The sequence below is a fragment of the Quercus lobata genome, chromosome 12, assembly GCF_001633185.2.
Source record: "Quercus lobata isolate SW786 chromosome 12, ValleyOak3.0 Primary Assembly, whole genome shotgun sequence".
In the NCBI taxonomy this organism is placed as follows: Eukaryota; Viridiplantae; Streptophyta; class Magnoliopsida; order Fagales; family Fagaceae; genus Quercus; species Quercus lobata.
The window spans coordinates 4,727,673-4,746,596 of NC_044915.1; the positions used below are offsets into that span (position 1 = coordinate 4,727,673).

Below are 18,924 nucleotides of genomic sequence, written 5' to 3' on the forward strand. Positions count from 1 at the left end.
AATGAGTTGATATGATACACATTAAATTATTAATTGGTATGATAATTTATAATAATTGATAAAGTAAGAAAACGTGTTGTCCTATGGGCCACTGGGCTGTGCAACCTATGCAGCTTGTGCAGTGTGCAGTGCACAACTGTGCAGCTTGTGTTACTATGCAGTGCGCAACTGTGCAGAAAACGTGCTGTCCAGCCTAAATTTAATTTTGTTAGTAGAAGTTGGACTATTTTTTTTTTCCCTTTTTAATCTTCTGCATTTTAGGATACAATGCAACCTTTTTAATGCACTTTATTGACCAATATAAGTACTTAAAATTTTTTAATTAAAATATATAGATAAATATATTACATATATAATTTTTTTTTTTTACAATTCTTTTATTTGGGGGTCTTAGGTTATTGCATCAATTGCATCACCTATTGAGCCGGCCTCGAAGAGAACCAACTGCTGGAGGATACAGAGGAAGGAAGAGATGAAATTAAGGTTGAGTCTCAAGCTGAAAAAGTTAGAGAGAACAAAACATATACATCAAAGAAATCATCAAAAGAAGGTTCAGAACAAGAACACAAGGCAAAGCACACAGTCCCTCAACCATTTCGTTTGGCAACTAAAAAAAGGATGTCTAGGGACAGACGAGATTCAAATTATTCAATGGATTTTTCTACAGCAATTGGTTTGAGAAGGACAAAAGAAAAACGGGATTCAATTGATTTCAAGGATTCACAACCTCTGTCAAAAAAAAAAAAAAGGATTCACAACCCAAACTCTCCACTGTCACTTCAAATCACAAGTACTTTCCATAACAATTTCATTAGAAAATATTAGAATAATAAAGAGAGGAAAAATGTTTTTACAAATTTTTTATTATTACAATTTGATAATTACAACAATGAAGAAGAAAAAAATCTACTAATTGGTCAAAGGAGGCAAATTAATTTTGATTTCAATTATAATTATATACTAATTGTTACATTTCGCTTGGCCCTCCTTGAGAAAATTTTATATCTCCGCCAATGGGTATATATATGTGTGTGGTTTTTAAAATAATAATAATAATAAATTGGGAAAAAATTTATAGGAATTGGAAAAGCAATTTGATCACTTAAAATCATTTTGTCAACATAAAAATGAATTAATGAATTAATTCGATGGTCTCCATAAAAAATAATAATGAATTAATCCTTTGATTTCACAGTAACAAGTTGGCTACTGAAAAATGAAGACTTTTTTTTTTTTTTTTTAAATGGAAAAAAACGAAGATATGTTAAGAAATAAGTTTGTGCTTGAGTTAATTAATAATAATTAAGTTTTGAAACTATAAGATTATTTGATTAATTTTAAATGGGTATGCATTTGGATATATATTTTTTAAATTATTATTTGATGATTCAAAGAAAGTAGACAAAAATAGAAATACTGTTAAAACAATTATTGTTAGATTTTAAAAAACTGTATATAAGCAAATAAATTAATGTGTGGGTGCCTGAGGACCAAGGATGAAGTTGAAAGGTTGTAGCATTGACTCAAGGACCGAGGATGAAGTCGAAAGGTCGCAGCTTCAACATGGTAATGCTGCAAGCCACGGGCCCAAGTGGGGAAGCCGCCCGAGGAGGAGAAGAAATGAATTATGGTACTCTTTGATATTCTAAGTGGGAGTTAGGATCTGAAGAGAATGGAAGTCAATAGGCAGTAGAGAAGCTTTTGGCTTAGTGTAGCCTGTTGCATCCGCATTAAAATAATAGACAACAACTTTATCAACCGTATTAATAAGGAAGTGACCTGAATAGTATAGGCCATAACTAAGCAAATTTCTTTCACCATCTTCTTCAGATGTGAAAGGTAACAAATGTCAAAAAAGGAGGGAAATTAGGTAGAAATGAATAGTAAAGATGTGATGGAGGTAGAGGTATATAAGGAAAGGAGAGAACATTGAAAAGGGGATAAAAAAAAAAAGAGAAAAGAAATAGAAGGAAGAGCATTGGGAGAAGAGAGTGAATAGTTCTACTTTTTTATGCAAATTTAGTTTCCTTGGGAGCAGCTATGTAGAACCTAATACTCATTTATTCCTAAATATAAACTTGATTCCTCCTTGTAGTTGTCCTCGGGCAGAGCCCATTATTTTTGTTCTTTCTCTCTTCTTACAAATTTTATTGGTTTGGGCCATATTTGAAAGGCACAACCCATTATTCTAAGTGGGTTTGGGCTACCAATTTTTGGGTCCTTACAATATGCTTTAAAAAATTAATCCAAACACATTAAATTTAAAAGCTAATTTAGAACAGTTGACACAAAAATATAAGTAAATTAACTTAATTCTCTGTTGACCTTAATTATTTAGTATAGTTATTTATTTATTTATTTTTTTGAGAAGGGTATTTAGTATAGTTATTAGTTAGACAAATCCCAATTGGATATACAACTTTCTTTAAATTGGATCTTCCAATGATACAGGCCCCACAACCACAAGGTTCAATCTTCAGCTAGTGTTGGAGAAACCTCTAAGCTGAGGCGTGCGAATTCCACTAATGCCAGTATGAGTGGTATACCTAAAGCAACAGCAACTAAACGTGTTGGGGGAAGAATAGAGGTGAGTCCTAATGCGATTCTAAACTTAGCCATTAAATCGGACTAAAACTAGGTTTAAGAATCAAATTTTGTGGATATTTTTTAAGTTAAGGTTACTTTTAATACTCTACCCAGAGAGAGAGAGAGAGAGTTTCCCATTTGAGTAGTCGGGTTTTGTTAATGTTAAAACCATGTTAAAACTATTTCTTGTATAGTTGTATGCCCTAAATATATGATAACTTTGTTTGGTTTCAAGTGAAAAAATAATAATAATAATGAAGAAAAGAGCAAAATATAATTTTATTGGTGGACAATTTAGTTGGAGAAATAAATAACATTCAGAAGTAAAAGTTTAATTACAGAATATAATACATTTCTGCTGAAGGTACCAAGTAGTTTTTTTTTTTTTTTTTTTTTTTTTTTTTTTTTTTTTAAATTTTAAATGTAACAATTAAAGAAGGGGATAAAATCATTTAAAAGCAATACTACTCAAATTGGGTTTGGCTTACTTCCTGTATTTTTTTAACTGGAAAATCTTTTTGTTTTAATGAGAGATTAACAAGTCACCCACTAACTAAATAAAATATGGAGACTAAAATCCACTACTACTTGCCATTATATATTTAAAACAAAAAGGACACATTCAATTAAAAAAGTACTGAAGATAAGTCAAATCTACTTAAATTTCACCCGCCACCGTAAATAAACAGCAAAGATCAATATTGATTGCGAAACCATTAATGATATTTACGTATACTAATAAATATATCACATTAATACCTATTTGTTGTATAATGACTAGAATCCATGCTGCATGGACATTTGACTTCGAAGAAAATTAAAGTATCTAATATTTTTGTGTCTGTGTGTGCATGCAAAATTTTATTGCTTTTTTTTTTTTTTTTTGAGTAAATTTTTTTTATTGCTTTGTTAACTTCTTTTAATGTTGCCATTTAAAATTTTGAAATTTCACATTTTCTTCGCATCATCATTATAATGTATTTTTATTTGGTTTATAGAGTTACCAATTATGTTTGATTAAACTAATTAGAACTTGTTTCTCAAAAAATAATTAGAACTCAATTTCTTTTGGATAGTGCATTACTAATACTAAACAAATTCGGTTGAAATTCGATTTGATATTCACTTAATAATTTTTAATTAAACCAGACAAGATTTTTTTTCACAAATTCTCATATATATATATATAAATTGTTGAACTTTTTCATGCTACAGGTTAGTGACTAGTTTCAATTTTTTTTTTTTTTTTTTTTTTTTGGGTTGGAGCTCATAGTTGATCAATAATTGTGATTATTGCTAATTGGTGACTTGCAGATCCCCATCACACGTCCTAAATCTCCATTGCTTGGCCAACAAAGTAAGTTCATCTCTAATGGGAAAGCGCAACTTAGAAAATAAGGAACATAAGGCTTCAAACTTCAAAGACGATAAGTATCCGTGCAAAGGAGACCATAAACAAAATACTAGAAAGTTCTCGGAAGGTTGTGAATCCCCCAAAGCAGAAGATGAAAGGTGTTTTTTGGAGTGCATGATGATTATTTATACCGTGTATGGCCATCAATCCTCTCTTTCTATATCTACTTGTAAATTTGTTATTAAGAGCTAGGGTTTATGTTCGACTATGCTTACAATTAAATTGCATGAACTTTATTGTGTACTTGGCTTGAACATTCATAAAAATGTGGCTACCATTGTCAAAATCTATTAAGTTCTTACGGTATCCAATAGGACCAATACTCAACATTCTCTTCTTTCTACAATGATTTGGAAAATTATAAGCTAAGGCCATGCACAAGGTGCTTCTTTGTACTTTACAAATCGGAGGAATTAGAGAGCATATATATATATAGCTGGGCTCGCCAAATTAAGCCCAAGGATCACAAATTTTCCTCATCAATAGACAGGGCAGCTCAATAGGTGATGCAATTGATGCAATCGCCTTAGGCCCCCAAATAACAGAAGGCCCCCATTTGTATATAAAAAAAAATTATATATAATATATTTATCTATATGTTTTAATTAAATTTTTTTTTAAGTACTTTTATTGGTCAATAAAATGCATTAAAAAGGCTTCATTGTATCATAAAATGTAGAAGATTAAAAAGGGAAAAAACAAAAATAGTCCAACTTCAGCTAACAAAATTAAATTTAGGTTGGACAACACGTTTTTTGCATAGTTGCACACTACACAGCAGCACAGGCTGCACAATTGCGCACTGCGCACTGCACACTACACAGGCTGCATAGGCTGCACAACCCAGTAGCCCATAGGACAACACGTTTTCTTACTTTATCAATTATTATAAATCATCACACCAATTAATAATTTGATGTGTATCATATCAACTCATTTTTATTATAGTGACACTAATTTATTGAACTATTTAATAAATTAATTTTTATTTAAAAAAGAAAGATTAAGTGGATTAACTATATTAAAATTAAAATTAACAAAATCTTATTTAAGGTCTTATGTCACAAGAAAAATTAAGTGGATTAACTATATTATCAATTGAAAGAGAAATGTTAGAGAAATTTAAATACAAAAACTTAATTAGTAATTTTGCATCTCAAAAAGCAAGAAAAATAGATTTTAAATAAAAAAATCAATATATATTATTTGATTAATATTTAAATATAAAAATCACCACAATTAAAATTTTAGCCTAAGGTCCCAAAGTTGTTGAGTCAGCCTTGTCAATGGATCAGGCCGACAGCCCCCAATCGCAACCAACACATGTGGATGATAAAAGGGACCTATGAAAATAATCTCAAGGCACATCAATATGGGCCGCAAAACCACTAAATCAAATTGATGATAATGGCCCATTAAGGCCCACACAAAAATAGCAACAGCCTACCTACCTTCCCGGGCGAGAACTGAACAAATTCTAGAAACTCTTAAGAGTTACAGTGATACAAGAACAAGAAGAAAAAAAAAAAAAGAGTTTTATTAGTGCAGAAATAGAGAGAAGAGAGAAGAGAGAGTGCTTCAATAATTTCTTGCATAAAATCTCAAATAATCAATACATAATGTATATATAGATCCAAACTAACTAAGGGTCTGTTTGGATACCGCTCGTTGTTGAAAACTAAAAATTGAAAATACTGTGGCAAAATAATTTTTAAATGTGTAAATAATGCCGTAAAACCTAGTTTTAATGAAAATTTTGCTGAAAATAGTACTTATGGGCCCTATGAACAGTGCACGGAACCCACTGATAGAAATGCAAACGCACAACGCAAGCTCAAAAACGCTATCCAAACTCCACCTAAAGCTTGGATTAAGCTCTAACCTGCTGCAAACTGTGCGCCTAAAATCTGTCCACATTGTGGGTCAAATAATGTGGCAAAATATACTCAAAGTCAAAGTTTGTTGAGCATTAGCACTGGGAATTGCAAATGTCAAATGTAAAAAAAATATGGCATTTCAAGCCCAAAAACCTTTCATCTGGAATTGTAAAAGCCAACAATTGCAAATTTTTTTGCAATTGTGTTACAGTGCAATTCTACATGTAAAATTGCACTGTAGCACAATTGCAAAAGAAAATATTAATATTTTTTCTCAGTCTCTCTCATCTTTGTCTCTCATCTGTCTATCCATCGCTGAAGCTTCACCAGACCGTAACCTATAGCATAGCCAACCTAGCACCACAGATTAGACACCGAATCACTATCGTAGCCAGACATCGAACCACCGCCGTAGCCGGACATCGAACCACCATCGCTACCCAGCAACCCAAACAAAAAAACCCAGCACCACAACCACGACCCATGGCCCATGGCCACATCGACAATGACACCCACAACCCATGGCCAAACCAACGGTGACACCTACAACCCACGGCCAAACCCACAAATCTGATCCCTATAACCAACAAAAACCCATCGGAGCACAACCAACAAAAACCCACCACTGGAGCACAACAACCAACAGAAACCCACTGGAGCACAACGACCAACAAAAACCCACCGAATCACAACCAACAAAAACCCATATCACGAATTCACGACCCACAATCCACAACCGGGCCACAGACTGGAGCACAATCAAACCCAGATAAGTAACAAAGAAGTGAGACAGGAAAGAGAGAGGAAGGAATGAAAAAAATGAGAGAGGACGAATAAAAAAAATGTTTTTTATGTTTGCCTTCTGGACTTAAAAATAATATTTTAATAAAACGGTAAAATAATAAAGTTTTGAGATGCTGGAGGTATTGTAAAATGGTATGGTATAAATGATAAAGTGACTTTTTGAGATGGTAAAATAGAGTAGAATTGTAATTCCCAGTGCGGATGCTCTTAGAGCATTCCCATTAAGGATTGCATATGCCAAAAGATGCTTTTTTTTTAGCATTTAGAGCATCCGCAGCCCAAATGGTATATTGTATATGTTGAGATATTTTACCATCACAGCCTTCAAATGTTGCTCCAACCTGACTTGCAAAATGTGCCAATTGTAAAAAATTTTACAATACTGCTACAGTACCATCTTATTTGTAGGATGGTACTATAGCAACATTGTATAAATAAAAATTATTATTATATTATCTCTAATTCTTCTCTCTTCATTTTCTCTTTTTCTTACTGCTCTCTCTTCTTTTTGCTCTCTGATTCTTCTCATTACCTTCACTCTACACTAAACTTTCATCAACCCAATGGAAATACAATGCAAGCAGTCATCATCCTCCTCGTCTCTCTGATCGGCATGGTGGCGCAATTGAGTTGGAGATCGGCGTGGTGGGTTTCTAGATCAATGGTGGTGGGTCTCCGCATTTTTCCTTCTCCGGCAACTCTCTCTCTCTTTCATTTTTCCTTCTCCATGAGGGTCTCTGTGTGGGTCAACAAAATCAACTTCCTTCAAGCTTCCTAGCGGCGGATCCGCTTCCTTCGAGCTTCAACAAAATCAAGCTATCCAGCGGCGAATTGAACAATCCGGTTTTCAAAAATTTTTTTTGTGTTTGTGGGTGAAGATTATGTGGCTTCGCAGTGGTTAGCGATGGAGATTGCGATGGGTTAGTGTTGGGTCGCATGGGTTGTGTGGGTCAGGTGGATTGTGATCTGTGTGGGAGTGGGTTTTGGGTCGGTGGGTGGTGGTGGGTTGATTTCAATAGGTGTGATTTTGGTGGGCAACGGCGTGGTCAGTGGATGTAGCGACGTGGGTCTGGTCATGCAACAACTTGGGCAGTAGGTGCAGTGGCGTGGGTTTGCTAGTGATGGCTCCAATGGGTTTGAATGGGTTTAACAGAGGTTTGAATCGGAGCTTCGATGGCTCCGATAGTGATTTTTTTTTAATGGGTTTGACCGTGGGTTGCTATGTTTTTTTTTTTTTTTTTTTTTTGGGTGTTGACGATAGATTATGGATTGCTGGTGGTGGTGGTGTCAGGTGTGTGTAGTGTAGCGGTGGTGGTGATTGTGGTTCTTGAATAGAAAGAAAGAGAGAGAACGAATAAATAATGTGTGGTATTGTAAATGATGGTAATTGTGGGATATATTATTTTATTGTGTAGCAATATTATTTTAATGAGTAGAATAGGAAAATAAAAGTTGGGATGCTGGGAGTATTGTAAAATTGTATTATATAATTGATAAAGTGACTTTTTGAGATGGCAAAATAAGATAGGATATAATTTCCTATTGGAGTGGATCCAAAAACTTGCTCCATCAAATATTGCATATGCTAAAATTTTTGCAATACTGCTATAGTGCGCTCTCATTTTTGAGACCGCACTATAGCACAATGCTATCATTTTTTATTAATTTCTCTCTCTCTCTCTCTCTCTCTCTCTCTCACACACACTTCTCCTCTATCACACCATCTCACCCAAGCTTCTTCGTCTCCCTCTCACCATCTCATCCAACTCTTTCACCACTGCAATCTAGAAAATACCCAGAAAATACTAGAAAGAACCCTGCTGCAATCACACAGAAACCCAACCAAAAAACCTAGAAAGAACCCCACTGCAATCACACAGAAACCCAACCTCAAAACCAAAAAATCAGCACCAAAAAATACCCAAAACCTCACTAAAAATACCCAGAAAATCAACTTTCAAAACCCAGAAAATCAGCTTCCAAAATACCCAAAAAAACTAGCTTCCAAAACCCAGAAAAAAAAAAAAAAGAACACAGAAAAACAGCTTCCAAAACCAAGAAAATCAGCTTCCAATATACCAGAAAATGAGTTTCCAAAATACCCAGAAGGTGTGAGAAGTGATTTAGGCCGATGGAGAGAGTGAGAAGTGTTTTAGGCCGACAGAGCTTGGTGGTCAGCCATGGAGCATGGGCTTGAGAGCAGATTAGAGACATGATGCACGATTTTGAGAACAGATCAGAGAGAGGGAGAAGGTTCTAGTCTTCTATAGAGGGAGAGAGAGACAGCTTTTGGGTTTTGATAGAGGGAGAGACCGAATAAAGAATAGTAAATAAATAATATTTAAATGAAATATTAAAAAAAAATAGAAGTTTTTATATAGGTTGTATTGTAAAATGGTGTGTTATATGTTATAAAACTGGGTTTTGAGATGGTAAATGCTAAATTTTTTAGAATTATTGATGGGAATGCTCTTACTGTCACAGAAATAGCACTTCTTTTAAAAACTTGATTTATGTGCAAGCTTTGTAGTTGTTGTGACTTCATACTTCCTATCATGAATTCTTAAAACTTGATTTATTGCATATGCCTCATGATATGGTTCGGCCAAGGGAGAAGTATGAGTTCTTGTAACTAAGAAAAGTTTCAAATACCTTACTCTCTTTATACAGTGGGTTATATTTAGTTCAATTAGTAAATTATTTTGCTGTTAAATAAGATATTTGAGATTCAAATCTCTTTTATAGCAAAAACTAACTAGTGTCTTAACTTGATGAAAAGAACAATCATGATGGAGTAGACGCCATCGATTTAAATTTAAATTCTACTCTCTTTATATAATTCTATACATCTTTATATGATGTTGTTTATTACATTTATTGCATTGATTTAATGCTATATATCAACCTGGGTATAGACGAGTATATTCGTTAAATATCTCCAAATACACTTGCTTGGCCTAACATATTTCACATTTATTTGTAAATGTCTCATGATTTAAATTATCTACACATGAGAATACACTTTTACTCAGTAATTCGATCGTTATATATATTTTCCTGCACATCTTCTTACGATGTTTCTTACTGCATCTATTGGCATAAATTAAATTCTAAGTGTATTAACTCCGACGTTGAGAAATTTATATTTAGTAGCCTTGCTTAATATATTTCATTATTTCAATTTCACATGCCTTATAAGTTATAACCCAACATATCTTCTCCAATTTATTTCATACAGCTTAAAACTATTTACACATGAGAAAATTATTATTCTCATTAATATATTATTTTTTATATCACTCATTATATTATAATGACTAACAGGTGATCTATTGACATAAGTAGTACTCAACTCGATTACCCTAAAAAGAACTCGAAACTATATATCCCCTAACTTATCAAAACACAAAGCGAATCAAAACTACAAAAAGACCCCAAAAAACCATCCAATTACTGGGAATTGTTTGCAGATTTACTGTGTGTGGATTGCCCTAACACGGGAGCAATTTCGTCTACTAGGAGTTGGTAAAGCCGCCTGCGGTAGCCTCCGTTTTGTAAAGAGTGGAACACCCAACAACCATCCAATTACTGGGAATTGTTTGCAGATTTACTGTGTGGATTGCCCTAACACCGGAGCAATTTCGTCTACTAGGAATTGGTAAAGCCGCCTGCGGGGGCCTCTGTTTTGTAAAGAGTGGAACGCCCAAATATTTTCTCAAGTCAATATTGGTTTTGGGGATTTCATGCATCGCATGCCCTATTGCACAAAAGAGAAAGTCAAGTCGTTGCACGGGGACATATAAAAAAGTCAAACAAATGAACAATTACTACTCAACTAGTTGTGCAATTAAAGGAAGTGGGCGAAATTAATAAAAGTGTGAGTTTGGATAGCATTGAGAATGAAATTTTCAGCTGTTTTGTTTGGATCTCATGCATTGTTTAAGGAACCGCAAGTTTTAAAACTGGGTTCATGATACTATTTACGTATTTAACAATTATTTTTTTACGTTATCCAAACAGACGAATTAGACTAATCGAAAATGGATAAAAGTGATAAGTCGGTCAGACCTCATCTAGAACAATATTACACTGTACAAAACAACACACACCTCTCCCTCTTCTCTTCCACCTTCTTCTTATTGCCTTCTAAAGACAAGAGCTTCCAGTTGGATTCGTACACGCATACTATATTCTATAACACTATATGCAACATAATTTCATTATTATTCAAGTTCCTTATATATATATTTTTTTGGTAGTTGATGTTAGTGGTAGCAAAGTAGCAGAGTATTCCACAGCTATAATCCTTGTCAACAGCATCATGTTATCGACCATGGTCACTGGTAAACATCCTCAAAAACCAGCAACCACAGCCGGTGACTGCGACGATCCACTTATATCTTTGCTTTCTTCATTTTCATCCTCCTCCTCCTCCTCCTCCGCTTCCCACATAAACTGCGCATATGATCCCAAAACCATGCTACATGTTTCAAAGTAGTAAAATTTAAATTAGTGTCACGATTCATTGAGATAAACTTTCTTTTAACTAAAATAACCTAACTAGATCCATCGACATAAATTTGATTTTAAGAATAAAAAACAGACCTAACTAATTAATACAAACAAAAACAAGAAGTAAGTACCGTACCAGTCATGGGGGGAGGCATAAACGGCTTGATCGAAGTAAGATTTGGCTCTATCTCCATCTCTCTGTGTCTCCCATATAAGCCTTCCGTACAGAGACAATAATTCTCCATCTCCAGGACTTGCTAATATAGCTCTTCCATAATACTCTTCCGCTCTCACTGTATCTTTCACCACCTAAATTCATTTCCACAATCACAATTAAATCACCTTTTTTTTTTTTTCTTTTATTTAATAATTAGCAATATATATATATTCTTGAAGTAAGCAAGTACCTCGTGCAGGAATTTAGCGTAGTTTCGAAGCAAAAGTGAATCACCAGGATTCGACTTGACCATTTCTAAATAATATGCTGCCATCTTGCTCTTCTCTTCGTCGTTTCCGATTCCGTTATCTCCGCCACCGGATTTCCTTCCTTTATCGAATCCTCCTCCGTCAGAGAACTCTAGCTCCTCCACCGGAATTCCAATTTCCGGCCATACTCCAGCGCCGTTTGTCTTCAAACCCCGCGATCCGAGTTCGCTATCCGATACGTACTCTTCCTCGGGTATTATGGACGGAAATGATCGAGATCCGACTCCGCTCATTCTGGATATCCCGGATTCGGATCGGATCATGTCGGTTTCCGAATACGCCCTCCGCATCCCCCCGTCTCTCCGGCCATTGGTGTCCAAATGGAGAGAAACCTTCGGGGAAGTGACGGAGCTCTTCTCGCCGGTGAATACGCCGGAAATGGAGTCGTTCAGGTAGAGTGCGACTCGGGGCGAACCGGGCGATAGTAACGGGACCGAACCGGTTCTGATCAGAACAGCTTTCATTGTTGAATTGAATTGTAAACTAAACGCCTTTTCTTTTTTTGGCTTTTGAATAATTTGCTCACTTTCGCTGAAACGCTGAGGTTTAAGAAATATATATATAGGTGATCGCGTACCGTTGGATGTGCTGACGATGTTGACTTGTGGGACGATAGAGATGGAGACACGTGTTGAGGGAGCACGTGAGCGTTGCTAAGGAATAGGCACGCCCAGTGGGGTCGGCGTTGGTGAGCTTTTTGTGGGAAAAAGCGCGTACAGAAGTAAAAGTAAAGAAAAATGGGAACATTCACGAGCAGAGCGTGATTAGACTACCTTATCATGCCACGTGGAGGCTATATGGGTCCCATGTACCTCTTTTTTAACCTAATTTTTATTTTTATTTTAGAAATGTGTCTTTGTATTAGGATATTTTTTCCTTTCTTTTGTGTGTGTATTTATTTTTCAAAAAAAAATTATGAAATTAACTAATTAAATAAAGATTTGACTTATCTCTAGTAGCAAGTGGTAATGAGTTTTAATTTTCAGATTCTTCACATTTTATTTAATTAATGAGTGATATGACAGTTTCTTATTAAAATAAAATGAGATTTCTTATTAATGATTTGTAATACACCATATTTCTCCTATTGTTAAAATTTTCTTTCACTTTTAAAACTTTTATTGAAAAATTTTAAAATAGAGAATTGTTCAAATATTGAATCTATCCTATTTTGAGTTTGTGAATTATTGAATTTCTCGTTAAAATTTTTTAAAAAGACAAAAATTAGAAATGCAAATATTCATTTTTTGCCTATTATCAAACAATCAAACAATTAATTTTTTAATTTTATAGTTTAGTGAGGGAATTAAATTTAATCCTATAATTTAAAGGAACAAAATATAATTAACCCACCCTATATATATGTGTGTGTTCAAATAATTCACCTCCTGTGGTGAGTTCCAGATAGCTCAATTAGTATAGTCTCTTATGGTTGTATAAGAGATCTGGAGTTCAATCTCCGTCTATACTAAAAACTGATTGATATCTTGATCTGATGATAAAGAGTTATCATTAGGAATGGATGTCATAAATTGAAACTCTTTAAAAATAAATCACCTCAGGAAAGGGTTTTTTTTTTTTTATAGGGTTTTGTCTTACTCTTAATGGATTGCATTGTTAAAATAATTAACACTTCATTTATTAGCATGAATATTTGAGAATGTAGTATGTGTATGGGCGGGATCTGTTGCCCCAGATGGCCCATGGGATTGGGAACGCGTAAAAGCAATTCAGTGTGCTTCACAATACAAAGCTTATTAATGACAAAAATATTTGATCATCATTTACTGACTGATATTATAGGAGATAATCATCATTCCTTGGCTTGAATGACCTGATAGTAACATTTATTTTTAAATTATTGTGTATGATATTTATATATAATTGTACTTCTTTAATTTTTCTCTTTTCAATAATTGCAACTTGTAAGGGAAATGACCTCCTCCATTAGGCTTTAACACTACTAAAATTAATAGTAACTGAAAGTGATTGAATTGATTAGCATCAACTTGGATTAAGTTTCACAAAGTTTATATTATACAAAATGTTTATGGATTGCTAAACAAGAATAAAATATAATTCATAGGTTTCAATTAACTTAGTTTGCCAAAGATCTTAATCTATCTTCGATTATTCTTGAAGGTGACTCGAAGATTGCTTTTGACGGTTTAAAGAGCAAAAAATATTCACTGACAGAGTACGGTCATCTGCTGGATGTGGCCAAGGAGATAGCAAATCAAATGGACTTAGTGGAATTCCAGTATCTGCAAAGACAGGCTAAGCCCATAACATTGTTAGACATGTGAAATATGTTAGCGAGTTTTCGGTGTGGATCGAGGATGTTCCTCCACAACTTATTTCTGTAATTCAAGCTGATTTGGCTAACCATCAATAAAATTACAGTGTTCCTTCTTAAAAAAAAAAAAAAAAAAAAAAAAAAAAAAAAAACTAGTAAAGTCTCTCATAATAACATTTATTTTTAAATTATTGTGTATGATATTTATATATAATTGTACTTCATTAATTTTTCTCTTTTCAATAATTGCAACTCCATTAGGCTTTAACACTACTAAACTTAATAGTAATTGAAAGTGATTGAATTGATTAGCACTAACTTGGATTAAGTTTCACAAAGTTTATATTATACAAAATGTTTATGGATTGCCAAACAAAAATAAAATATAATTCGTAGGTTCTAATTAGCTTAACTAGTAAAGTCTCTGATAGTTATATAAAAGATTTAAGGTTCAATTTCCGCTTACGCAAAAAACTGATTGATGTCTTAGTTTGATGATAAAGAGCTATCATTAGAAGCAGACGCTGTAAGTTGAAACTCTTAAAAATAAAATAAAATCATAACATCCATTATGAATGAGTTGGGAGGAGATGGAGGAAGAAGGATTATTTTACATTCAAATTTTCAAATACTTGCTTATTTCTACTTGATTAAATATTGACTAATAGTGTGGGTTTGGATCCGCGTTTCCAAACCCATGTTTGCAGTTTTTTTTTTTTTTATTAAGTGAACAATACTTTTTCACATATTTAAAAATTATTTTGTTACAGTGTTTTCAATAAAAATAAGTTGTATTCAAACGGACCCAAACACACTGTAGTTTTTTCAAAAAAAAAAAAAAAAAAAGGACTAAAAGGCACATGGGAGGTTTAAGTTTAACTTAGAAAGAAATGATCATATAGAATTAATATTTCTAACGGGAAACAACAATTAAATAGAACTTGACTCAAATTTTTCTGATCTAAAAAAAGCCTCAAATGTTTTAGAAATACTCACTTTGCGTGTCCAGAGCATTTCTTTTATTCGCATCAAACAAAAATTATGTATCAAGTTAAAAAAAAAAAAAAAAAAAAAAAAAAAAAGGAGAATTGATGGAAATGGAATCGATACATATTGCATAAAAATATCTTCTTCTTTTTATTTATTTATTTTTTTTTAAATTTATCTAACAGTTGTGGCTACATATATTTTATTATATTATATTAATTATTGACGTCCAAACAAACAATATAAAAATTGAGGCATAAAGGCATTCTTATCTTTTCTTAAACATATCTGATTGGGTAAATTAAATGAATGGATAAATAAAACCCACGTTCCCAAAACCAGGGCTCCACTAGTGAAAAAGAGGTACCGGAGCAAATGGTTTTGGTCGTTTCGATGTTCCCATGCTGTTTCTATACTAGCCAAGGAAATTACAACTATTTGGCCCTATGCATCATTGTTTTGTGACTAAAATAACAGTCTTAGTTTTTGCTTTATAGTATATAATAAAAAAGACAATTATTGATTTGTATTGTAATACTTATGTAAGATTTATATTATAAATTAATAAAAAATCATGTTAACGGATGTCTTTAGAAAAATTGTTAATAAATCATAATAGAAAACTTTTGATATTACTTTTATAAAAAATATAAAAAGCCACTAATAACATTTATCGTTTTATCATTTTACAATTGTTAATAAATCATAATAAAAAAGTTTTGACGCTACTTTCATGGAAAATATAAAAAATTGCTAACAACATTTATCGTTTTATCATTTGTTCAATAAAAAATTTATGAAAATAGTTCTTAAACCAATGCCCATTTTATATAAAAATATACAATATTATACATATTTTATTTAGTTCATAACCTAAAGAAAAATACAATTTAAATTAATAATTTTTCAGAGAAAAGATTCCTGAAGTCCCAAAATTGAGTTCCATCTCCTTTGCCTCTTCTTCCACTTATGCTTTGCATTATTCGTACATTGTATTTGTACTTGCTCTCAATTCTCAGCATTACTGCCTTCTCACAAACAAACAAAAAAAGAATAAAAAAAGGGTCTAGTGACATGGGATGGGGACCACCTGATTCACGTGATACCACGTGTGGACTCTTAAATGGAATCCACGTGGAGAGTTCGGCACGTGATTTCTCATGTGCGAAATTTTCACTTCACGCCATGTGGCATAAATTCTACGAATGACACTTGGATTCTGAACTGCCTCATAACACCTCTTTCAATGTTTTTCAGACTACCTTCATTCACAGGAATCAAATAAAAATGAGTGGAGACTGGAGAACACTCAAACACCGTACATTAATTGATGATGATGAGCAACTAGAAAAAAAAGATCAAGATGGAGAAGCAAAATTTGCAATGAGCTAGGAAATAAAAAAGTTTTGATTCCTTCAAATATCAAGGGCGGTTTTTGTTTTGGGCAAAAAGTGATGGTCATTGTCTCTCTCTACACAATTTTAGATTTTATGTATTAAATATTAGATTTTAGTAATGAATTTATTTGAAAGACTACTTATTATTATTTTAATTTTGTTAGACAAAGTAATAAAGAATTTGTTCACCTTCTACTCATGTGGGAGATTGAAAATTTTTAAAGTGTCGCAGATAAAGTAAAACACGTAAACAAAGTGCACAACAATTTAAGAGAAGATAATATGGACCAAGTGTATGTTTGGTATGTACAATGGAATAGATTTTATTGATTGAGATTTCGTGTAATAGTCTATTGCACCATATAATATCTCTCACATCATTTTTATTTTTTCTAAATTTTTAATTTTTTTTAAACTTTCAACTTTTTTACTTTTTTAACTTTCTTGATCCAATGGTTGGTATCAAAAGTTAATTTTGTAACTTTTAATCTGAATCATTGAGAATGTATTGCATGGTATAATAGCCATAGCTATTGCATGGTATAATAGCCCTAGCTATTGCACGCTATTGCACCAGATCTCAATCCTAGATTCTATAATGTAATAGCTATTTATTAGGAATGAAGAACCATTCGGTTGTTTGATTATGTTTTTATTACAAATAATAGTCATTCCTTACCAAAATGAAGAATAAGGGCATGTTTAGTAGACTGCAATAGACGTTGTAATGTAATAGTTATTCTTATGGTTTAGTTATTCTTTAGTTTGGTTATATTTTTATTACAAGGAATAGTCATTCCTTATGAATAACTATTCTTTAAAATGAGGAATAATTATTCCTCTTTAAAAGGTGGTATTAGTTATTTCTTAGTAAGTGTAATAATTTCAAAACTTAATATATTTCTAAATAAATAAACTTTCCATATACATCTAACAATTATAAAAATAAAAAATCATAAAAAATAACACATATCTCTCTTAAATTTAAAAATAACAATTTTTAAGGAGATATAATTGTATGAGTAAGATATTTCTTAAAATAAATGTTAAGTTTCATTCTAATGTTATAACTCATAACCAAAATAATGAATATGTTTAGTTATTACATTACAACACACTTTATTACTAGTAATAAAGATTATAATTCCAGTCGTAATCCTCATTCAGTATACCAAACGTACCCTAACTGTTTCCTACCAAAATGATTATAATAACTATTCTTTAACCTGTATACAAAAGTAAAATTCCTAAAAGACTTCCAACCCCAATAACTGTCTCTCCCTCTCATGAATCAATTCACAATTTTTTTACTTCTTTTTTTGGCTTCGTTATTCTCCATGTTAATTTTTTTTTCCCACTATTATTCTCACCGTTGGTTCAGCATTCAAAGCTCAATAATGTGAAAAGAGTCAAAAGAACCCACTGTGCTAGCATGTTCTTTGTTATGATTTGGTATTAAAATTTTGAAAATTATAAATTCTATTTAGTTTTTATATTGTTTGTATTTATAACTTGGTATCTATATGTTGTGATAAAAATAACTATATTGATATTATCAATTTTTTATATTTATTAAGATTAATTTATAAAAATAATACTAATCAATTAATCATATATATATATATATATATATATATATATTTCAAGTTCTATTAAAATTGTTGTTTCCTGTTAGAAATATTAATTCTATATGATCATTTCTTTCTAAGTTAAACTAAAACCTCCCATGTGCCTTTTAGTCCATTTTTTTTGTTTGATAAACTACAGTGTGTTAAATAATAGTCAGTTTTTCTGCAAAGTAGACTATCAGTCAATATTCAATCAAGTAGAAATAAGCAAGTATTTGAAATTTTGAACGAAAAATAATCCTTCTTCCTCCATCCACTCCCAACTCATTCATAATGGATCTTATGGTTTTATTTTATTCTTGTTTAGCAACCTATAAACATTTTGTATAATATAAAATTTGTGAAACTTAATCCAAGTTAGTGCTAATCAATTCAATCACTTTCAGTTACTATTAATTTTAACGGTGTTAAAGCCTAAAGGAGGTCATTTTCCTTACAAGTTGCAATTATTGAAAAGAGAAAAATTAATGAGGTACAGTCATATATAAATTTCATACACAATAATTTAAAAATAAATGTTACTGTCAGGTCATTCAAGCCAAGGAATGATGATTATCTCCTATAATATCAATCAGTAAATGACGGTAAAATATTTTTGTCAACAAGCTTTGTATTGTGAAGCACACTGAATTGCTTTTACGCGTTCCCAATCCCATGGACCATCTGGGGCAACAGACATACACATGCTAGATTCTCAAATATTCGTGCTAATAAATAAAGTGTAAATTATTTTAACAATGCAATCCATTAAGAGTAAGACAAAACCCTTAAATAAAAAATAAAAAAAAGCCTAGGAGGTGAATTATTTGAACATATATATATATATATATATATGTAAGGACACATTTTGGTTCTTAAGTCCAAAAGGTAAAAGGATTTAAGCTCAAAGATTCCAACACAAAGAATTTGTAGAGAGTGTGCTGAAAACTAAATTTCA

The 18,924-nt window shown here is 32.3% G+C and overlaps 1 protein-coding gene across 1 annotated transcript; it reads right to left on the minus strand.

Annotated features, from left to right (window-relative positions):
* Positions 1-10,706: 10,706 nt before the first annotated feature.
* Positions 10,707-12,203, minus strand: LOC115971817. Its single transcript, XM_031091875.1, has 3 exons — positions 11,601-12,203; positions 11,330-11,502; positions 10,707-11,161 (listed from the first exon to the last, which is right to left on the minus strand). Exons 1-3 carry the CDS (start codon positions 12,141-12,143, stop codon positions 11,035-11,037), a joined length of 843 nt encoding a protein of 280 aa, XP_030947735.1. The 5' UTR covers positions 12,144-12,203; the 3' UTR covers positions 10,707-11,034.
* Between the last annotated feature and the right edge of the window lie 6,721 nt (positions 12,204-18,924).

What these genes read in the sequence shown, in the direction of transcription:
- LOC115971817 (XM_031091875.1), bottom strand. Translation starts at nt 12,143, where the DNA reads ATGAAAGCTGTTCTGATCAGAACCGGTTCGGTCCCGTTACTATCGCCC. An exon ending in ACGCTAAATTCCTGCACGAG is followed by an intron (nt 11,503 to 11,600) that starts GTACTTGCTTAC and finishes AAATGAATTTAG; the next exon opens with GTGGTGAAAGATACAGTGAG. An exon ending in TATGCCTCCCCCCATGACTG is followed by an intron (nt 11,162 to 11,329) that starts GTACGGTACTTA and finishes TGAAACATGTAG; the next exon opens with CATGGTTTTGGGATCATATG.